The sequence below is a fragment of the Struthio camelus genome, chromosome 1 (genome assembly GCF_040807025.1).
Source record: "Struthio camelus isolate bStrCam1 chromosome 1, bStrCam1.hap1, whole genome shotgun sequence".
Taxonomy (NCBI): Eukaryota; Metazoa; Chordata; class Aves; order Struthioniformes; family Struthionidae; genus Struthio; species Struthio camelus.
The window spans coordinates 54,738,752-54,761,350 of NC_090942.1; the positions used below are offsets into that span (position 1 = coordinate 54,738,752).

Genomic DNA, 22,599 nt, shown 5'->3' on the forward strand with positions numbered 1-22,599 from the left:
TTTGCTGCTCCAATGGCTTTGTTGGAAAAAGGGCTGTTGGTGCCTGCAGAAAGCGTCCTGGGCAGTAGTACTGGCCCGGCTGTGATGAGGGGATGCAGCCTGCCCAAACAAGTTGGCTGCAGCTGGGGAAGCCCTCTTGGTTCAGTGGGGAATCCCAAACTGAGGCTCTTCCCCCACGGGTGACATCATCTTCAAGGAAAACAGTGCGCCCAGTGACACGGATGGGCCTGTTTGCCTAGACATAAAGAGAAGGCTGGTGGGGAGCGGGGGGAAGATGTGGTTGCTATCGAATAACTAAAGAGGGGTGATAAAGAAGATGGGGGCCAGGCTCTTCTCTGAGGTGCGCAGAGAAAGGACAAGAGACCCCGAGCGACCCCCCCACCCCCCGGGGCAGCTGAGGCCGCTTCTCCCTGTGTCCCTGTGAGCGCTGCCACAGGCGCCCAGGGAGGCGGCGGCCGAGCCGGACCCCTCCGGGGCTCCCTCCCCAAGCGGGCCGCAGCCCCGGGGCGGGCACGGCCGAGCGCAGCACCGCCGTTGCCGTTGCCCCGAGCGCTGCGGAGCGCCTTGACCCGCCGCCGCCTCCTCCTCCTCCTCCCCCCAAACGGCCGGCCGGGCCCGGCCCGCCCCGCACAAGATGGCGGCGGGCGGGCGGCGGCGGCGCTTGTTGCCCGCCTGGATGGCGGCGGCGGAGCTGCCCGCGCCCCCGCCTCCGCCCGCGGCTCGGCGGCGGCGGCGGCGGCAGGCGGCGGCGCCCAGGTAAAGCCCGCTGGCCGGCAGGCCCGGGGCCGCGGTGGCCGGGCCCTCCGCCGCTGAGCGTTTCCCCCTCGCTCCGCAGGGCGACGACCGTGTACTGCATGAACGAGGCGGAGCTGGTGGAGGTGGCGTTGGGGGCGCTGGCCGAGGTGGGTGCCGGCGGCTGCAGGGGGGCTTTTTGCTCCCCGGCCGCCCCGACCTCCCTCCCGCCTCCGAAGAGGCTGCAGTCGGAGGCTTGGCCAAAGGGCATCCGGCGGCGGGGTGGGGGCTCTGCTCCCGGTTATTCGTGCTGTCCCCAGGAACGAAGCTGTTCACAGCCGGGTCCGGCTTTTTCCCTTTGGTCAGAAGTTGCAACGCGAGGAAGCGGAGGAGGAGGCCTGGTCTGGGAGCGAAGAGGAGCAGGAGGTCCCGCCGACACCGAGCAAGCCTGCCGCCAGCGCAGAGGAGGGCAGCGACCGCAGTCCGGGCCTGCCGTCCCCTCCGGACGCCGGTGCTGGGGCTGGTGCAGAGAGGACAGGCTGGGAGGACTCGGGGGACGATGTTCTGAAATACGTTCGGGAGATCTTTTTCAGCTAGTAACGCTTCTCTTCCCCGTGTCCGCGGGCGGCTGGGGCAGCGGGGGTGAGGGCGGGGGGTGGCCGTGCGTCGGCCGCGGCCGGTGGCCTCTCACGGCAGGGCTGGGAGAAAGCCTGTGGGGAAGCGAGGGGCTCTTTCCTCGTAGCGTGTGCTGGCAGCAGCAGGGTTTGCCCTCAGGAAAGGGTGCGCTCGCTTGTTTGTGTCCGACACCTCAGAGCACAGCTGGATTAAAGAGGATTAAAGAGGCTTCACCTGTGAGTGTCCTTTTGCTGTATGGATGTTGGGACAGGTGGGGAGGGAACGGGCACTCGCTGGCCTTGGCCTACAGAGCTGGATGGTTGGGGTTCAGCCTAAATGCTGGGGCCCTGGGGCTGTCACCTTGGGGCACCCCTCACCCTTCCCAGTGCTGCTACAGGAGACGTGTGGGTGGGAGCAGGCTTGTGGGGGACAAGGACCGTCCTGAGGGGGCTGCTCCCGCTGCAGGATGTACAGGGAGCCTGGAGGGGGTCAGGGGCTCCAGGTGAGTACAGCTTGGAAGGGGATAGTGAACAGAACACGTGAGGCCAAGGCAGGGTGCGAGAGTCTTTATTGAAATGAGGAATCAATCAAACCAGTGTCACCAGCCACGTCCCGCCAAGACCCTGCAGAAGGAGAGTTGAGAAGACGGGCCCTTGTGCACCCAGAGGGGACAGGGTGGAAAGCCAGCGCTGCCTCCTGCGAGGTTACAAGCAGCTCGGTGGCCAGCTGCTTTCACCCAGGACTGGTCTCTGCTGGAGCCTCTGAGGATGCTAGAGTGCTGGGCTCAGTCACATAGTGTCAATGAGAGCCGGGGGATCTGCACCAAAATCCTCTGCTTCCTCATGGAAGCCTTCCTCATTATGGCTGTGTTCAGCAAATCATTAAACTGCCCTTCCAGGTGCCCTGCTGCTGCTGGGATTGGACATGGGCCACTTCACCCAAATGAGCTACAGCAGCCACCCTGTAAGTCCGTATTATTCCAGCAGATGAAGTGCAGGTGCTCCTGCTGAAGGAAATGTTTCCAGGGCACACCTGGGGCTTGCACTACTGCGATGGCAATGTGAAGACAAAGCTCTTCACTCATGTTTGCTTCTAAGATGCCCCTGGCTATCCAGGAGGTGGCGAAACAGCCAAGTCTCTTTGGGCAACTCCAAGAAAGCAAGCCTGTTTTGCTTCTCTGGCTATCTACGCTCAGGCTAGATGTGGCCAGATGCATGTTATCTGCCTTGTGCCGAGTCTGATCTGTCCCCTTTACTGTCTTCAGGGTCAGGGCCAGAAATGCTGCTGCTCTGGTGCAGTGCCCCAGGCTGCAGTGTGTTTTATGTGCTGCCATTCCCAGGAAGCTCCCACACTGCGCTGTGGGTGTCGGTGCCTGCTACCTGCTCGCTGCAGGAGTGCTGCCAGCTGCCTGGCTGGCAATCACAGCTGTGTGTCGGAGCATGGCTGGGCATGAGCACCTGGACTAAGGATCTAATTCCTGCCAGTTAACAAAAGCTGTAGTGTGATTATTATTCTAAATCAGGCAATCCATAGCTCTTGCATCTTCTCCACCTTCAAATCTCAATGGACGTGGCCTCCTCAGGGAAAGGGCTTTGGCATGGATACCTGTGCGTGGCCCAGCGGAGGTACATAGTGGCAGTGAAAATCTGGAGCAGTTGCAGAGCCTGAGTCCCAGTCAGTGCCATGAAGCCCCCAGTGAATTCAAAGGGATGAATCCAATGTGAGGTCTGGAAGAGAAACATACCCAGGCCTCCAGACAGGATCATCATCTTGATGACGAGTATGATGAGAATTATTTTCCAGCCTTCTGTCTCCTCCGTGCATTTCACGTGTGCAACAAAAAGGGGGTAGAAGAGGCTGAAGACCAGGCAAGAGTACACGCAAACCCTGGCTATTACTATTACCGGTAGGCTGATGCCCATCACCTGCAGATGCCTGTACTCCAGGCACTGCAGCTCCCTGGCTGTCTCGTTCCACAGGCAGAAGTTGTAAAAGCCAACGCGCTTGTTGGGGAGGTTGACCAGGTTCCCGGCTTCCCACAGCAGAGCGTAAAGCATTAAGGCCAAGGCCCCTGCAGCCTCCAGGAGGGTCACTGCGCAGAGCAGGTGCCCAGTGCACCTCTGTTGCAGCAGACCCATTTCTGTGCCTGCGTGCTCTCTTGATATCACGGTAAAGCCTCCTGTGGGGACACCAGCTGCAAGACAGGAAGGGGGGAGACCCCTTGGTTATTGCCTGTACGGCACATGTCCCAGGGTGTGCTCTGTGCCTGTGCCACTGAGTGCTCGTGACTCCCCTCGTGCGTGGCATGGGAGCGCCTCAGTCCTGCCCCAAGGCCAGGGTGGCCTACCCGAATCTAGAGTCGTGCCAGTAGCTCCTGGCTGGTGGTTCGGATTAGGGGAACGAGGGGTCTCTGTGTTACCCTTCCTGCTCTCAGCCAACTGCTTTCCTGGAGTGAAAGGCTCTGGCACGGCCAGTACTCATCTCATCCCATCATGTGGGGGGCGTTGGCTCTGGGGGGGAGGATCAGACCAGAGCACCCTACAGCCCTCCAGTGCCTCCGTTAAAAACTTACAGCCCAGCCTGGCAGAGCAGTTGAGCGCTCCACGAAGGAGGAGAGCGGAGGGCTAGTGCGGAGGGAGCCAGCAAGACAGCAGGTGGGCTGCAGCGCTCAGAGCCCCAGTCCCTGTGCCCGTAACATGCCATGTGCCACCAGTTGCACTAGGGTGGAGGGGATTGTTTCCCTCGGGACACAGCACGCCCAGAGACATCTGGCGTCTGCGCGTGATCTCTGAGTATGATCCGCATGTCTTACTGGGCTGTGGGGAAGGGCAATTTTGGTTACAGTAAAGGTGGCTTAATCATGCCCCATCTAAAGATCAGTGCTGGGAGGGAAGGGGAGGAGCCCAGTGCTGTCCCCCAGCCCCAAACACACCCTACACATGCCATGGTCTCATCTTGGACAAGGCAGACATGGCAGCAAACAGGCCTCTGCGCGGTGATGGCAGGGAGGGGAACAAAACGCTGCGGTCTGGTAAGGACAGGGTTAAGACCTATGTTGGGAAAATGCTTTTCTTTCAGTTCTGGCTAAGCAGGGACGTCCCTTATGATCTTTGGACAAGTGAGCAAAATGCAGGCGCATACAGGTCGGAAGTGCAGGACACCTCGCTGTCTTGGGGAACCCAGTGCCATCGATGCCCCAGGTTTCCGATGCCCACATCCCCCAAGGCCTTCACATCCCCTTACACTTCTGGACACGGCAGGGCCGGTCACCCCCACTCTGAGCCCACCTATGGTCTGTGCTGAGGCCGCGGGCAGGGGACAGCTGTGATACCACAAAGGGGCCCTTGGATCCACCCACCAGCTCCTCACCCTCCTCTTGTGGGCCTGGCCCCAGGGAGACAGGTGCTGTGGAGTCAGATGGGCCTTGGGTCACCCTACTCGCTCCTCTCTCTGGCTGCTCGGCAAAACTGGCTCCCCGCTTCTTCCCTAGACACGTGGCTTGTCCTCAGCAGTGCTCCTGCAGGCTTCTGCTTCCAGCTGAAAAGCAGGAACGTGGGATCAGGACAGGGAATTGCTGGCTGCAGAGCCCCATGGCGTGGATAGCGCTGCTTATCCCAGTCTGCGCAGAGACAAAGAGCTTGTCCTGAGGCTCTGCCCCCTCTCCTCCCTTCGCCATGCAGTATCTCCTGTGTATCCTTTACCAACCTTTTCCTAGAAGTATGCAACGGTAGCCCCACTCTACTGGCCGTTACCCATGGTAATCATCCCCGGTCCTGGACATCCCAGGCCATCTTTCCCGCACTACGATGCTTGCATTCCCACCCCACAGCTGCTTATGGGTTTGGTTACAGCCTCCCGGGATTTTCAGAGTGCCAGGAGAGACCCTGCGCACATCTGCCGCCAGTGCTTCACTGCGGTGCTGGTGACTGCCACCTTTTCGGCATCCCCCTCTCACTCCTGTCTCCCTGGACGCTGGGGATGTCTGCCTAGGTTTAATGTGCACAGGGCTAAAGCTTCTCTGCCCCAAACGTCCTCTCTCCCACACTATCATAGCCAGGGAGAGCTGAAGAGGGTCACAGGATCCAGGCCCCAATCTGTTCCCCTCCAGTAGCAATACCTCACTTCTTCTTAGCGCCTCCCTTGGAGATCTTCTTCACAAAAGGCTTCTGGAGAGGTCTGAAGGCCGTGTGGAGGCTATCCATTGCTCTAAACCTGCCACAGGGACACAAACAGACCAGGAAAACATCAATACTCGAGCCTGGACCTTGCTGCAGAATGGGACCTCCCGCATGTGCGAGTAGTTTGACTGGGGTCTGTCAGACCTCTTGCCCCTGGCATCTCCCCTTGGTTTGTCTGTCTTTACATCTGCGCTCCTGCAGCTGGTCCTTGCTGCCTTCCCTCTCCCCATCCCTGCAAGGGATCGTGCCCCACTCACCCGTTCCCCTTGGCATCCTGCCTCGCAGCCCTCACAAGGAGTCCAAGCAGCACTTTGAGAGAGCTCTTGATTAGCCGACCAGGTCCGTAATGATTTCTATCGATCAGACTCAAAACTATGACTGGTAGTGCCCAGCCAGCTCCCGGCCCCTGCCAACCAACTAGCCGTTACTGTCATGTATCTGTCTCCAGGCTGATCTCCAAAGAAGGCAGGCTTATAGAAACACAGGCTTTTGTTCAATCACCTCCGGTTGCCTTTTTTTTACCCCCTCCTCCCAGACACAAAAGCAATTAGAAGTTGTCCTTGTTGCACATGTTTACCAGAAAAAAGGAAACAGAGAATTAAATTCCTGGAAGGTTCATGGAAGTACGGTGCAGGGGTAGAGGAGAGACGCCTTAAGGGCACCCGGTGCTGACAGAATGGCTTTTATGTGATCTCTGCATTTATGAGGCCCCAGAGAAATCCCATGGTTTCTCTGCCCCCTCCTCTCCTTTGAGACCTAAATCTGTAAGGACGTACCTTCTTCTTTCCCAGCAACGCCCATACCTTCACTCTTTACATTGGGTGCATTGCAGACAGATTTGCCTCTTGGCCTCCCGCTCCCTACCCAGCCCAGCATGTAAATCCCTGTGCACAGGTATGAACTGTGACAGGGACAGAAAGCTGCTGGTGCCGGTGCCCAGTGCTAGCTGGGGCAGGAAGCATGCTGCTGGCCCGGAGGCTGCACCATCATTTGGCTACGAAAGCTGAGAGCTGGCGCCCTGCCAGCAACGCAGCCTCAGACGCAGTGTTTGCGAGTATGCGGCCTGGTTCAGAGCTCAGTTTGGAGGCAGCCTGGCTGGGAAGTGGGGGATAAATAGGAAAGAGCCATCACCCGGGGTCCAGCTGGGGCCTTTCCCAGGCATCTGCAGCCCCTCTGCCTCGAAAGAGACGCCTGTGCCTTTGGGCGGGAGAGTTTGCAGCCCTGCCTCAAATGCAATGAAGAGCAGCCCCAGCATGGTGCAGCCTGGCTTCTTCACCTTTGTTTTAGGGCAGGCAGCGCTGGAAACGCTGAATGTCCCCATGGGAGAGCCTAAGTTTCAGTCTCCAGGGCAGAGAGAGGCTCCAGTTGTGCATCCCGCCCGGGATGTCTGGGCTGAGCCGCAGGGGGGAGCGGGCCGGGGAGCCAGCACGCAGCTCTGGCAAAGGGATCCAGCATCCGGGAGGGGAGGGCCTGGGCCGAGGCCTCAAAGGTCCCTCGGCAGGAGTAAACAGCTGTGCGGAGCCGCGTGACCCAGCCGTAGCGGGCAGGCTGAGCACCAAGCGGTGAGAGCAAGGGCAGTTTCTGGCTGTCTGGGAGCTGACAAGCTCCCAGAAAACTTGGGCTTTCCCGCATCCCCTGCTCCCTGGCCCCTGGGAAGGCTAATGCTGTGCAAGAGCAGCAGGAAAGAGAGACAGCTCTCCTCTTTGCGCTTCTCCTTCAGCCCACCCAATCCCCGCCAGGATCCCTTGGCCAAATCTCTGCCCTTGCAGCAGGATCTGCTCTCTCCCTGGCTGCGGGGAAATCGCAGGTGACAAAGGGCCACCGATATGCTAAAGACTGGTGGCAAATGGAAAGCAGCCAGCAGCAGGCAGATGGGGCGGCGTGAGACTGCGCCACAGCTGGGGAAGGACCAGCTCCCTCCCAGCCCCCTGCCGCCAGCCCAGCGGGGGGCCACCTCTTCCCGCAGCAGCTCCCCAGGCGCAGCGGGATCCAGAAGGGAGGGCACCCAGCGGGAGGGTACTCACAGGGTGGCCATCAGGCTGCGTGCCGGGTCCAGAGCTGAAACACACTGAGGAGGGCCAAGGTGCAACCTTGGCAAGCTGATCCCGTCTGCCGGTGGCCCTGTGCCAGCTGGGCTCTGACAGCAGCCGCAGGTAGCAAATGCAACCCTTGTCGTTGTCTCAGGCAGCTGGCCCCGGTTTCTGTTTCGGTTTTGAGGGCCATGGGATCCTGGTGCTGTGCTCCTCCCTGAAGCTGCGTCATCTAAATATGAACAAGAAAACAACCCGAGCAAGCCACCACAGTCCGAGCTGGGTGCAGATTTGCACTCTCTTCTCCTGGCTGTGATAGCTGATGTGAATAGCTGACCGGGCTGAGTTTGCCTGGGAAAGTTTTGCTCTTGGAGAGGTTTAGGCATCAGTGGGGGCTGAGACACGCTTGTTTTGTCCTGGCGCTTCTGCAGGGGTGGTCGTCCAGTCCGACCAGTTACAGCAGCGCTAGCAGAATTCACTGACCACTTTGTCCTCTCCCCCCTCCCCTTTGAATTCCCCTTCCCTCTGCTTGCCGGACCCCGCTTGGCCCCCTGTCCCCTCCCTGCGGATGTGCCTGTGCACGCACAGCACAGGAGAAACAGCGACCTACATGCTGCAGCAGGAAACCTGTTCCCCCGAGGCCCTGCCTGAAGCGGACGAGCAGCCCTGGCTGTCATTTACCAGCATATCGAAACCCGTGTGGACGTGCGTGCGTGCAGGCGGGCACGCACAGCTCCCGCTCCTTGGTCCATTAAGCCACGGGACTCCTTCTCTAGTGGTAAGTGCTAAGAAAACCTCTCTGCTCAGGCAGCTGGTGCAAAAGTGAGTGTGACCAGCAAAGCTTTTCAGAGGCTACATTCCCCTCCAAAAGCCGTGGCGTGACTCAAGCCCTCGCTCCTCGCTGAAGTCAGTGTGTAGGTAAGCACCATGTATTCTCCGCTGCCCCAGGGCTCAGCAAAGAGACGTCCAGGGCCCCTGGAGCAGGCACGCAAAAGTCATGCTTGCGTCTCCGGGGCCTCTCTTTTTGAGTCCTTGGTGAATCCCTGCAAAATGAGCAGAAATAAATACTAAGTTCAACAAAATGGGATATTTTAGCCTTGTGCCAGTCTGTAGTTACTGAAGGGACTGTGTGCAGTGGTGGTCTCTAACACGCAGGGTGTTGAATGCTTTGATGGCTGCACTTCCCACAGCTTTTTTACTTGAAGAGGTGGAAAAGTGAACTGTCCTAAAATGAAAATGAATTTTTAACTCTTTCTTTTTAGATTTTTTTTTTTTTTTGGTAAGTTGCTAGAGGAGAGAGTCCTGGGCTGAACTGAGGCAAGAAGATGAAGTAAAATCCAGACTCGTATGAGAGCATGCAAAGGCAGGGTTGTAGCTGGGCTGTCCTGAGGAGGCAGGTACACCAAGGTTTCGAGTCAGGGGTCTGGAGAGCGTTGGTCTGGGAAAACGCAGGTACCCTGGGGCACGTGCCTCCCTCGCAACAGCAAGAGAAGCTCCAGCTGAGCTCAAACAGCAAACGCGTGCTCTAGCTCTGCCATTACTCCATTAACGTTTCCACAGTTTGAGCAAAAAAGGTAATGAGACGCCATGGAGCCGAGGGGGGGGGATGGAAGAAGGGCTGTTTGCCCACGTGGAATAGGGAATGAGGGAGAAAATCTTGGTGGTGGTGAGTTCTCCTGGCAGAGCATGGCTGTGGGGCCATATGCCTAGCCCTCCAAGCTTTAAGAGTAGGGTGACTGTGACTTGGTGGCTGTTCAAACCCCCCCATAGCCCCAAGGCAATCCCAGCCACGACAAAGAAGCAGTGTCTTACCGGGAGGAAGGAGCCAGGCAGCTAAGCTGAGCCCCATGTAGAGTGGCACAGGCAGGAGGAGAGCACTACCATCACATGAATACCCTGGAAAGGGGCTGCGAGAAAGCTGACGGGTTTTTGCATTGCCACAACCCAGGAAACAACTCTCTCACAGTACTTGGGTGAAACAACAACTTTCTTTCCTTTCTTCCACCATGTTTCTGCCCCTTTTCCCTTCTGTGCTGCACTCAGATTTTGGGTTGCAGCCCACCTCCTTGACTGGCATATCTCTTCCAGCCCGAGTTTGCAGACACAAGTTTAGACCCAGCCACCGCACTCTCCTCTGCCTGGACAACATACAGTACTGGAGCATGTCCATGTCTCACCAGCTCCTAACACTGCTGCTAGCTCTTTGGCAAGGAAATATCCTTTCCCCAGAATGGGATAAAAAGGGAGGATCTTCTGAGTTGACAAATCCTCCCTCGTGTGATGGAAGGGGCAAAACTCTCCTTTCTTTAGTCCTCCTGGCCAGATCCAGAACCATTTGTCTTGTCCTATCAGCAACCTGAGTGGCAAGTCTGTTAAGTGAGGTGTGTGGGGGATGATACAGGTGGGACATCTAGCTGCTCACAGAGCCCCACCTAGTCATTCCACTTTTAGGCAAGGCTTCGAAACCTCCAGGTGATACACATGTTGTGAGCCTGCAATACATATACAGCCCCATCACCATGCGGTGCTACAGCACTCACATCCAAGAGCACAAGGTAGGTGAAAGGAAATATGAGAGAAAGCCCTGAGAGAAGGCTGTGGATGGACCCACCAGCTAGATGGCAGTGGGAAGGCCCTTCCCTATCTGGCCTGCATGCATGCAGTAGCATCGAGAAAGACACGGAGCTGGGTTGAGGTGGTCCAGACCATAGATGGTTTGGGCATGGGTTATGGTGGGAGAACTGTGGGGACTTGAGGCCTTCAGGAAAAAGTGGAGGGACATGAGGACTGCAGCAGATGAAGCATATCAGGCCACAGCTACTGAGCTGAATTTTGAGAATGGCCAGGACCTAAAAGGGAGCTCTAGAGCTGACCGTGGCCACCATATTTGGGCTATTGGTTGGGGAACTGAGGAATGAGTGGAGACCACTGAGGTGAGATCACTGTTCCAGTGGGGGAACATGCATTGGCAGGAGGTATGTTTGTGCCCCAAGAGGGACAGTCACACAGTTTTGCCTCATGCCACTCACATAGTCATTCAGAAAGGTCAAGTCCATATGATTTGGCTCTGGTGATCTGGGCCAACTCCTTCGCTGAGTCTACCACAGGAGAGGCTGTTGTTTCAGCGAGCACAAGAAGGTCTGTCACAAACATCCTCACTTTGTATCAGGGTCCTGTTCGCTCGGGCAGTCAGGACAACTGCCGCACTGGGCCTAGACCCTCAGCTAGGCAGGCCATGACTGTTCCGTCATGCCACAGCACCCTTACCCGCCCCCCCCCCCCCCACTTCCCTCTGAGCCACTGTCCTCTTAAAGATCCAGCCGATCCCATTCCCATCTCCTGCACCTCAGCCTTCATGGGTACAACATATGGCCACACAGCCTGACTCTTTAAGGGCCTCTAGATATGACATAATTTTAAAATCTCTAATCTCCTAGTGGCCACTTCTGTTTTGTTTAAAAAGCCTAAATAGATTAAAGGCAGGCTTTCCTTTTGAGAGTCTCCATTACCTGATTCATACATCAAGCAAGTAGGGATGGTTTGTATGGATGTATCATAAACAGCATGTGCACTCACCAGATGAAAGCACTGGAAAAAATGAAACTCCGGGTATGCTCATTACACCAAAACTCTAGTAGGCTGCCTTGAATAGCCTTGAATGCCTTGAATTTCCTGGGATTGCCCAGATACTGTGGCTCCAAAGCAATCCCTCTGTAGCCTTTCCTGTCAGAATAGGCTGCTGCCTGCTGCTGCAGATAAAGTTCTGGGGAACAGCAAGGGCCAATTTCTCCCTCAGGGAAGGTGAGTTGGGAACTGAGGGTGAACTCAGCACAGGCAGTGCCCTTACTGATGGGGCACAGTCCACATCTGAAGATGGTGGGCAGAGCCGGGTCCTGGTAACAGAGTGCATCCTAGAAAAGGCAAGCGATGAACCAGGTCTGGGTCCATTCAGGGAGGCCAGTCAGGAAGAAAAGGAGACGGGGCCAAAGACAGGACTGGAGATAAGCATCCTACAGTGTAGGTCCAGAGTCCATGCAGGAGGCACAGCTGGAGACAGGTCCACCGGTGGTGTAGCTCAGGCAGGGACTGTGGGCCTAAGGCTGAACTCAAATGGAGCTCCTGGGCCCTGGGCAGGGGTGGGTGGATGTCCCTGGTGGGGTTGGTCAGGGCCAGTAAGGCCTAGTGGTGCCTGAATGGTGTCAGGGTGCTGACATAAAGATGAGTCAGAGTCACCTTAGGAGCAGAAGGGGACAAATGAGGCCTTTGCACAGCTGGTTCAGGAAACATGCAGGTCTGTTCTTTTATCCAGTTTTGGAGTACCAATCAGTAAATCACAGCTGCTAAGACTTATACTGTCAGTTATAATTGACACCTAATTGGTCCTTGCCCTTTCTCTCCTGATAGCCAACTGTAAGTATTTCTAAAACTCCATGTTTGTGTGCAGCTGGCAAATTTCTAGCAGGGCCATAAATGGTTTCTTTGCAGCATTCATCAGCTTTTTCACAGGGCATCTCAAACTGGTAATCTTATCTTTAGCAGAAGGCAACAGAGCCCACAATGCACCACCGTAGTTCAGCAATGGAATAGGCACAGTATTCAGAGATTTAACAGCACTGGAGAGAGAACTGCTGGTTTTAGCACCGGTAGGCCAATCTGAAGGCACTGTGCAGGCTGTCTCAGAGAAGGAATACTCACCTGACATAAGCAAAATGGGTAACACACACAGCAGTTCATTAGCTAGTCACATTAACAATTACAAGTAAAGCATAGCATGAGCTAGGACTTTCAAAAGGGTTTTGCTTATTTTAGCCCGCTGTTTTAAAAGTAAACTACTACATTTGCTTCCCAGAAGATGGTCATGAGCCTGTTCCTCGTTCCTGAGAGAATCTCCGCAGAAGAACTGCGTTCCCTTTAGTTACTCAAAAAGCTCTGTTATAGCTATACTGCCCCACTGTACTAGACTTGAGGGATTCCTCTGGGAGTTCTTAGGCTGGCGAGAAGAACCGGAGTTCACGTTTTTCGAAATTGTTCAGAAATCGCTTTTATTCAGCAGAAATCATAAGATGACTATTTTTTTCTCAACTGTAATCTGTTCACAATTAAAAATAAATAAATCTAAATGAAACCAAACCAACTCTACACATTTCTTACTACAGCAGTTATGAAGTCCCTGGCAATCTAAGAGCCGCGGTCCAAGGCAGTGCAAAGCTAGATGGCTTTGTGCTGTCTACACAGGTGCTGCATTTAGGGCTGCACAAGACAGAATCCCAATCCCTCAGGGTACAGGACATGAGCCTCCCAGAACTCACTCCCCAGGACTGGTGCCCAGTCTGGCTGTAGACTTTAGCTTGGAAGGTACCATTCTTTAATAGTACTTGCGTCCCTTTCTAACCCTAACAGAAAACTGGTTCAATTGCCTTCTGGGAGGCCTAGTAAGAGCCTGCGCCTACATTTCTTGTCTTGGTTACTGCATTTGTCTTGCTGTAGCACAATATGATTTTGTCTGTTCTCTTGTACAGCACACAACAGAGGGGCTGCATGTGATGTTTCTTTCTTGTGATACCGGGGTACTAAAATTGCCCTGTTTGATACTTTAGACATGGCTAGGTTCCCCTTCACATTTGAAAGAAGATCTAGGTCTGATCTGTGTGGAAAAACAAGACTTGTCAATTGCTATCCGGTGTATACTTGATACTATTCCACTCGCATTAGAGCCATCCCTGCAAGATGACTCAATGGCTACACTTTGCAGTTCCAACCACTCGGCCAATTCTTTCTTCTGGCAGATAAGGTTTTATTTATTATTGGCAAAATCTAGCATGGCCCCTCTCCAACGCTAAAAAATCATGATGGCCCTGATTTTGCAGCAGTAGGATCTAGCTTTGGAGTTAAAATGGAATACGCTCTAGAGACACAGAGGAGGTAGAGAGAGGAAGCCTATTGGATTGCTTACTGGACAGTTTTAAGTGTTAGGAAATTCGAGGAGACAAAACTCAACACCTGTCTTAAGAAGGATGTTTTTCATTTCTCAAGTGTCTGCACAGTGTAATATGCCTTAAGAAACCACAAACTAGGCAGGTTTATGACTGTAACGAATAAATAAAAATGGCCATACTGGTTTAGAGCAAGGGGCTATCTTTCACAGCTCCCTGTCTCCACAGCGACTATATGTGGATGCCCCGGTTAGAGTAGGAACAGAACAACTATATAGGGTACTCTTCCCAAGCGCTCTCCTAGACTCTCACTCTTCAGCTGAGGAGATTTCCCACGCCACACGTGGCCTGTCTATTTAAAACCCTCCCCAATGGTCTATCATCGAAGTATGTGTCCCCTTGAATCCACATATATTTTTTGCATCCTCAATATCCTTTAGCAAAAAGTTCCACAGATCGACTGACTGCGTAGAGATTTTGTCAAATGTTTTTGAGTGTAAAATGTATTTGGTTCCTGGGCAAAAGGGCTTATGACTCTCCAGTTTCTCTGCTATGACCAGCTCCTCAGTGACTAATCCCTCTCCTTGCGAATCTTAGGGAAACTTCCAAACAGAGCTGAAGAAGCAAAAGAGACTTAGCTCTTCTCCCTGCTCTTTCAGAAAGTGGACTCTGCCTCACACAAAAAAGTATGTATTAAGACCAATGATAGTTTATACTGAGGAGACGCTCCCAGCTAAACTGGTTTAGAAGGCGAGGTGCTTGTTCATGTACTGACAGAAACTTTCGTGTGTTCATTACCCAACTGTGTGTGAACTGTTTTTCAGGAAAAAAAAGAGCAGGAAAAACTTTGGTTTCTGCAGATACCTGCGCCCTCACTGGTAGAGACATAATCCATAATCAAAGTCTTAAGAATTGTTTAGGCAAATCAGACACATGACATTCTTTCAGGTGCCTTCACTGGCTGAAGAACTGAAGTTCCAAAATACGTCCTGATATTTTGCAGCAGATTGCCTGTCCTTTGCTTCAGGCAATAAAGGCGGAAAGAACTGCAATGTATTTTGTGCCTGGCAGGATTCGCTCTTCCTAAAATTTGCATCTTGGTTTGCTGTCTTGTTTTTGCTGGGCCTTGTGGCTTTTGAGGGGAGCTTCTTCTTCATTTTTCTTTCTTCCTTGCTTGAACTGCTCTTTGCATCAGGATCATGACCTGAGTCAAAAAGGAAGAAAAAACAAATCCATAACAACTGCTAAGGAGTTACTTTCCTAAAAAAGTACATGGCTTTCGTTTCGTTCACAAGAAACTGGTATTCTGGCAGAAATATGCGCTTCCTTTACTAAAGGAAAATCACAGTATAATTCATAATCTAGTATTACCGTGTAAAACCTTCTGCCATAGGCACAGGACCTGGTTCTATTGCTCCAGCATTATGATCTTCTATTGACCCTTATTAAAGGATTACTTCCAACAGTTCACAGAGTCATAACATACAACCCTTTATGCTATGCTGATACATATGACAAGCTATGAACTAACAGCTAGAGCCTCTCCCACCAGGAACTGGAGAAGAATAGTGCAGGGTCAGAGGCATTATCCTTTGCCTTTAGGTCGAGATTTTTCAACCCCTTTTCAGTGAGCTGCTCAGCAGGAAGATGTTAAAAAGCTTTTGGACCTCAAGGGTCTCAGCTGGAAGGCTCAATGAAATCAGTTCTGCTATCCTCCAGAACGCGTCAGCTACTTCTGAGCGCATAGGAGTTTTCCAGCACTGTTACTGGTTACTGCTACCATCTGTCTTAGGGCTTTCAGTACCTTGAGATAGCTAGACTAAGAAACCCACCAAGCAGAACCAAATCCTGTTGTTGTGAATCTAGAATAGAACAATAACTGAGAAACCTTTTGAATATTGAAATGTCTTCTTTGGAGAGTTGGAGACACTTTTGCTTTCATAGTTCTTCATCTTCTGGGAGATCAGATTAAAGCTGGATGAATGGAAAATTTCTCTTGTAGATAGGACTACAGCATGGGACACACGTTTTTTTGACTCCTGTGACATAGATGGCTTTTCATGATTACCTTCAGCACCATAGGTAAGTCTCTTAGAGCTAAAACACACAGAGGCCAAAAAAAATTTTATCTCCACACAAATTAATGACAAAATATACATAAAGATGACAGCCTAGAAAAAGAACATCATTACAGTTAAAATTCCTGCTACTTTAGTCTGAAGCATTTCCTGAGGATCATATGGGGGGGGGGGGGAAGTTATTTACTGTACTTCAAAATACACAGAACCACAATGCCATCGTATTATCTTAAGGGCAGTAGCCAATATCACATAGCCACTATCCCTTCCAAGTCAGAAGCACTCATCACAGAAGCAGCAGAGGTTAACCTTATCATCCTAAAATTAAACAGAAACACCAAACACATTTCTCTCCTCTTTCTCAGGGGAAAGCCTAGGATTTTCTAGTTTGAGTACCAAAGTCTGAGCTGTAAGGTGCAAAGCAGTAGTCCTTGAATTAATTTGGTGCGAACAAATTAATATATCTTATTTCATAAGGTGCCTGTGGCAGGATTCACTGCAGTCTGACTATCTAGCCAATTCCACTTTGCTCTGACTGCCCAGCAACAGCCAAGTGTACACCGGGCAAGATCAAAGCATTTTATCCTATCAGTAGGTAGGTATTTATGAAAGTAGTCAACACTGATCATCAGTGTTATTGCCACAGCGTCTTACACACCTGTAAGAGAGCACAGCCTTCACTGTTCACTGCCAAAGAATCAGAACCTGCAAGTGAAGGGAATGCACTAGCAACGAGCTACATACCAACACCATGATAGTATTATGATTTCAAGTGCAGTAGATATCAAACCATATTAAAACTAGTAGATGTCCTGTTTTGGACTGCCTGTGCCACCTAGCCCAGCCCATCCTTTGTTCCCTGACCTATGCCCCTGTTTCTCAGTAGCAGCACTGCCCTATTTTCTCCTTCCTGCCTAAGGCAGCAGCAATCTTCCTTCGGCAAAGTGCCAGATCAGTGTCTGTGCCCCTGTGAGGCCAGCAAGGGTGAGGAAAGAAGGGCTGTGTACTGAAGGAGAGGGTCTGGCACTCCAGATGGGATGGAAAAAGAAGGGGTCTCTGCTTTGCTAGCATCACCTTGCACTGCAGTCTCCACAACAGGATGAAGAGGCCAAGGACAGCTGTTTTAGTTTGTGAGGGAATGAGGCACAATGTCACAGGAGCACAAAAAGGAGGAGGGTGGATTCTGAGAAATCAGGCTGGGACCATTCTCTCACTCCTGCTTTGTATGAAAGGCTAGGAGCGTTTCAAAGATTATACTCTCCTACCTGAAGCACTCTCCTACTTGCTTCACAGAGGCTGTAATTGGCATTTTTACTGTTAAAAAAAAAAAAAAAGTGCATGTCAGAGCTCTAAAAAACCACAGCAACGCAATCAAACATTCAAATTTTATCTTGGCTAGTTCAGGCTCCGTGGTTGCCTGAGGTGGATAAGAGTTACTGCAAGTAGACATCCCTGGACATCAAGCCACTTCCTCAGATACTGGAAATATAAACTTAAGGCAGTCAGTTCTGGGGGGTTAAGACTTTCCTCATATTGAGCAAATTCAAACTCACATTCCCACCTCCTCTTCTTCTTCTATTGCCTAACAAAGGGAATTTTGGGATGGTGACACTGCTCAGCTCCCGCTGAAACTGTTCTACTATGAGTAAAACTGTAGGTCAACAAGTGAAGATGCCAAAGACAACATGATTCTCTAGTTCTGGTAAGGCTGCAGTTCTGTTGAGAAGTATGTTCTCAGTCCTAGTTTCTGCTCCAAGGAGTGCAACTGTATGTGACGTTCAAATAACACCAGACAAAACCCAGTCTTTACAGCAGGGACTGCTCGGTGGACGATGAAGTTAGACTGGAAAGTCATGTACTCTCCTATTTTCTCCTTTCCACGCTTCTCTTTTTTTGGACTGCACGATTGCCTGGTCAATCTCAATAAGTGGAAATGCTTTATTGGACTATCAGAGAAGAACAGAGATCCACAACTACAGAGTCTAGGTCTTAGGGACTTTCCCACTAGGAAGTGGGAAAATATAGGTTTTAATCCCCTAGGCTGAAGAAGAAATAACACTGAGCTGTGCCTCTCACTGGTAAGCACTCTAATCTCTAGGCTTCTAGTGAGAATGACAGCTACACTACCACTACAGAAAGTGATGCACATAGCTGCACTGTGTGTGGTGTTCACTCTGGTAGAGTCATAGTAGATGTCTCTAGGGTATGTGTACTAAGGTGGGAGTGGGAAAGAAGAAGAGGTGGTGCCAGCTTATTGATCTTGATGGGAGATGCATTTTCATGAGCTGCTCAGCTGCCAGCGGTTATTCCAGGATAGCTGGCTGTGATAACGATGAGATGTCCTCAGGCAGCAGTGTAAGAGTGCAAGCACTCAGTAAATCTGGAAGTAAGTAGGCTGGCAACCTACAGAGCATTGGTGCTGCTGCATTGAGGCAGCAGCAGAACTGATATTCCAGCGCAGGTGAGATAAAAGTGCGTGAGTCAGAGCAACCTTTAGGTGACAAAACATTTCCTTTCAGGTACATATATAGCACCTATCTTCACTACAAACTCTGCTAATGTAACTAACAGTATTTAGACTCCCATAATCTATGGGATTTGGAGACTATCAACTGTATGATCATCTCCACCTGCAAGGTTTTGGGCAGTTTTCCAGACCTGTTTAACTGCAATTTCTCCTAGTCCTTACCTCTGTGCTGGCTCTTTTCTTCCTTCTCCCTTGACCTGCTCTCCATCTTTGGAGAATGACATCCAGAGACTGATCTAAGCCCTCCTCTTTCACTTGCATAGCACATTTCTTGAAGAGCAGTAGGAGGAAGAAAAAGATTCTGGGATATAAAGTGTTCTATAGGCTGGGGGATAGTACTCCAGTCCAGTTCTAAAAACAATAACAAAGTAATAAGAGTAGTTAGTCGAACAGGATTCTTTTTTTTTTTTTTTTTCTTCCCTCTAAGCAATGTCAATTCCAGGAAAGCTAGAAGAATGTAATCTGTTATATTTTTACCCTTGGGCATCTTACACAATGGCTAGGAACAGCTGCAGCTGGGAAAGAAAGTGCTTGAAAGTCTCCCAAGACTGCAAAAAGCTTTAAAAATTCATGTGATTAGTGAATACTCAAGTTCCTTATTAACCTCCTCTTTGCAGGCAAGCCCTGAGCAGTCATAGCACTTAAGTGCACTTAACCATACAGACATTGAGCGTCCCATAAAAGTTAGTGACAGCTATAATTACTTATGCCTAAAGTTAGAGGCTGGGGAAGAAAGAGGGAGTCACTTTTTACTTCATCATTCCCTCCATACTGCAGATAATTCATGTGTCTTGTTTCTCAAAACGTGGATTCCCCTTGTGTCGGCTGTGTGACAGGCAAGGCTCCTGGCACTAAGCAGCAGATGAAGGCCACCTCTTCTTAAGTGGCAAAATCACTGCTACAGCCTCGGTCCCTGGTATCTCTCTAACATCATGACCTGGCGGATGCAGCTTACCAGTAGACTGTGGAGCAGATTAGCTGTGCTTGGCTTTACTGCTGCAGCGGCAAACTATTATAAAAGTTTCATGATCTATAGGTGAGATAAAGCAGGTCTCTCAGTGTATGTGAAGGCATGTCCCTTGGACATAAATATAATTACAATATTTTGAAGCTCCTTTTATTGCAAACAAAAAGGTGCCTTCTGCAGTTGATGTAGAATTTCATTAATAACATTTAGCACACAAGCTGAAATGAAACCCAAAATGAAGAAGGGGAGGGGCAGGTTAAAACACAGGAAAATCTTCTAATTATCTTTACATAGGTTTAAAAAACGTGTTAAGAACACAGAATCCCCTCTGTCAGTGAGTCCTGTTTGACATCTCAGAACAGTTTTGCTTGTGACAAGAGCGAGGCAAAACCAAAACATTATATTTCAATGACTGTATTTGGATGTTCTGCTGAAGGTAAGCGTTTTACCCAGCTCTTGGGAAAGAAAAGTTTTCTTTTCAAATTGGATTTAGTCTGGAGCATTACTGTAACGAATGCTTTCTGTTCTAGCTTCACGGGGCCAATGCGTATGTTATTACAACCGAGTGTATCCTACTGCCAATAGCAGCAAATATTTATTTTTGCACCTCTCTGGAAGTTGCCTTGGGTTGAGTTTTTCTCCAATGAAACTGCTCCCAGTCAGTGAAATACAGCCTAACAATGTGATGAAGACAGTCTAAACTAAGGAAAAACGAGCACTTCCAAATACTGATACTAAGTGAAATCCCAGCCAAAAAACTCTACTTATCTTTTTAGAATACACTTTTTTATTGAGGTATGAGATTATAGAAAAAAATGGCTTATTGCGATTTTAAGACTTAAAAAAACATACAATGTTTACCTCTTTCTACTGGGTCAAGTTCCTGAAATATCTTATGTAATGTTTCAATGCCTTGAGTCTGTGAGAAAGAACAGAAACACAAAAACATTACGAATATTATTAAGTTCCAGGAGACTGAATGACAACAGGTACTATTCAACAGCCACTGGTGCTCTGTAGTTTATTCAAGGAGTGTAAATTATGCTAGGACAGGGGAAACTTGGTAAGGGTTCAGTAACTAGTTCAAGCGGGAAAAGGTTAATATGTAAAGGTGAGGTTGATTATTTATTTATTTTTAAGTAGAAAGCAAGCTAAAAAAGCATTCAATATTCAAAAGCTCAGAAAACTCAGCAACTCCTGTTGCCTTTGCAACCTTCTGGGTGTTCAACATTTTAAAAAAATTTAAGTTAAATTCCTTTTTATGAAAGTAGGAACATAACATTAGATTCTGTTGTTTTCATCTTGGATTTTCCAGTGCTTGCCAACTACAATCAGGATCACATTTTTCTAAATAGTTATGCAAAATGCTGAACAATAAGAATGGAGAAGTGATGTGTTAAAAAAAGATCTTATACCAATTTTACCAACTATCCTGATGATGACACTTTTATTAAAGTGATGCTAGTAGCTAGGTCAGCTAATAAATGCCGAGCACCAAATTACATCCTCTGAAAGGTAAGAAGGGACATGACTCATCTTTACAAATATTGCAAGTGAAAATATTTCAGAGCTGGAGCTTGGCAAAGAATTAATTCAAATTAATTAGAAAAATTACTGCCCGTTTCCCTAAATGCCCCATGACTTTCCCCTTTCTCTCCTCTTTGCAACACTGTCTTAGACTGAAAAACACAACAGAAAATGTTTTAACAGATTTGGCAAAACTCTTCTTCAACGAAATTAGAAGGGAAACAGAAACTCCCAGCTGAGGGAGTGAGGTGTTAGTAATTTTGGAGCCTGAAGAGAAGCTGGTATAATCTCCAGCTCCAAGGCATGCTCCTTGACAGAAAGATCGAAAAGGATCAAGTAATACATTAACAGAGATAGAATTTCACCATTTGTTCCTGCCCCACACTTGTGGATGTTGACACTTCCATTTTAAAAGAAACCTGTGGCATAAATTAGATGCAATTGTCAATAAAGAGCAACGGCCTTTCCAGGTCAGTGATTTCTGGTGACAAAATTGTTTGTCCAAATTTACAGTGGTTGAATTAAGTTGTCATATATCACTTTCCGGCCAGAAAAAGAGCACAATATATTTCTACTGGGATGAAAAATGCTCACATTGTTGCTTGCAAGGCTTCTGTCCTTAGCAATCCTGCGAAAACGTTCTCTTGATGTTTTGGTTTTATTCTGCACAGAAAAAAAATATGTAACTATTTTGATTCGTGGGGGAGTATCAAGGTTACAAAAAAAAAAAAAAGAGTTGTAAATAAACATGATAATCACAATGCCAGAAGGAACACATACAAAACTGCTCCAGACTGAATTCCTTATGCTCTTCTGTTCAGCAAATATTTATGAACCTGGACAAAAACATGTCATACTGACAAGGGACCTCATTTCCTACTCAATTTGGGATGTTTATTTTTAGTCTGGGAACCTGAAGAACCAGGGTTTCTCAGTAGTATTAATTGTCACTGCTCTGTTTTTCCAGTGCTGGGGCTCCTGAAAAGAAAGACTGGCATACAACACAAGAAGCCTGGGAAGCAGTAGTCTACCCATCGAACCAATGAAAGCACTAATTAAATCAGCCAGCATTATAATGTAGTACATGTATATTAAAAAATATTATCCATGAAAATATTAATGTGACCTCTTCTTTCCAAATGACAATTTGCTTTCTCTAGGCAACAGTAGTAGTGCTCCTGTTTTGCATCTGGGGGGGTCGTATTCTAGGCTGAACGTGAACAAAATGCAGCTGAGGATTACAAGCAGCTTTAGCACAGATCTCTGTCAAGACGTCTCCTATACCTGTGATATTCCTTGCCATTCACTTTTTTCAAAGGCCTTTAAGAACTTCTGTGGGAAATTCATCAAGAACAATAACAGAAATTTTGGTAAGTCTTCTGATCTAATCATCTGAAATAGTCACTGAAATAGATCCACAAGAGAAGACACACATAACCAGGAAAAGGAGAAAAGAAAGAAGTTCCTCGCAGGAACTGTGCTGTGCTGTTCTTTCAAACTCCCTTGATAAACTGTTGTTACTTTCTTTAAGTAATAACAGTATCAGTTTGATGTGTTCTGCTCCTATTATACATATAGCAAAAGTTCTTTAATCCATTTGCCTAAAAGATGTTAGTCTTTGCCTATGTTTCAGCATAGAAATTACAGAAGAAGATACAGTGAAGCTCCGTTTAACTACTAGTTTTGCAACATATACTAGTGTTTATAGGTACTGGCAGAATGTGAAGCTCAGGCATAACCTTACAAAACGAAGCTCTTATGTGGCCAAAGCCCTGCTCATCACCTCCTAACACAGGAATGCAATGGGATGGGCTCTGTACCCAAAGGGATCTCCGCTGGTGAAGCCTGTTCTTTATTTTATATTAAATTAGTGGGTAATTTATAAAGTGCAGTAACTTTAAAAATAAGGAGGTTCAAGTAATGACCTCAAAGCTGTGCTTTCACAGACAGCTGAGATCTCTTAATGGCTTTCAGCTGCTGAAGGAGAAAGTCTCATTTCCTTTGCCCTTGGT

General features: G+C 49.5%; 3 protein-coding genes across 16 annotated transcripts in view; 1 reads left to right on the forward strand and 2 right to left on the reverse strand.

Moving 5' to 3' along the window:
- Positions 1–634: 634 nt before the first annotated feature.
- CYREN (cell cycle regulator of NHEJ) lies at positions 635–1,587 on the forward strand. Its single transcript, XM_068939121.1, has 3 exons — positions 635–756; positions 836–902; positions 1,099–1,587. The coding sequence occupies exons 1-3, from the start codon at positions 635–637 to the stop codon at positions 1,327–1,329; spliced, it is 420 nt and encodes a 139-aa protein (XP_068795222.1). The 3' UTR covers positions 1,330–1,587.
- Positions 1,588–1,898: 311 nt separating this feature from the next.
- On the reverse strand, positions 1,899–8,011 carry LOC104145847 (transmembrane protein 140). 3 transcript variants are annotated; one of them, XM_068939141.1, is made up of 4 exons: positions 7,550–8,011; positions 5,465–5,559; positions 4,717–4,884; positions 1,899–3,541 (listed from the first exon to the last, which is right to left on the reverse strand). In XM_068939141.1, the coding sequence occupies exon 4, from the start codon at positions 3,483–3,485 to the stop codon at positions 2,901–2,903; it is 585 nt and encodes a 194-aa protein (XP_068795242.1). In that variant the 5' UTR covers positions 3,486–3,541; positions 4,717–4,884; positions 5,465–5,559; positions 7,550–8,011; the 3' UTR covers positions 1,899–2,900. The 3 variants fall into 3 exon arrangements, with proteins under 3 accessions (XP_068795242.1, XP_068795253.1, XP_068795264.1); XM_068939152.1 differs by having other exon boundaries at positions 4,706–4,884; XM_068939163.1 differs by lacking the exon at positions 4,717–4,884.
- A 4,565-nt stretch (positions 8,012–12,576) lies between these two features.
- AGBL3 (AGBL carboxypeptidase 3) overlaps positions 12,577–22,599 on the reverse strand; it is a 30,942-nt gene continuing 20,919 nt past the window's right edge. For 9 of the 12 annotated variants that reach the window (XM_068939207.1, XM_068939177.1, XM_068939192.1 and 6 more), the window contains 6 exons: positions 21,182–21,250; positions 19,922–19,979; positions 18,256–18,444; positions 16,832–16,880; positions 15,377–15,585; positions 12,577–14,692 (listed from right to left, as the gene is read on the reverse strand). In XM_068939207.1, coding sequence (XP_068795308.1) covers positions 14,433–14,692; positions 15,377–15,585; positions 16,832–16,880; positions 18,256–18,444; positions 19,922–19,979; positions 21,182–21,250 — 834 coding nt within the window. In that variant the 3' untranslated portion in view covers positions 12,577–14,432. The remainder of the gene's footprint in view (positions 14,693–15,376; positions 15,586–16,831; positions 16,881–18,255; positions 18,445–19,921; positions 19,980–21,181; positions 21,251–22,599) is intronic. The other 3 variants (XM_068939258.1, XM_068939249.1, XM_068939238.1) reach the window with 1 other exon arrangement.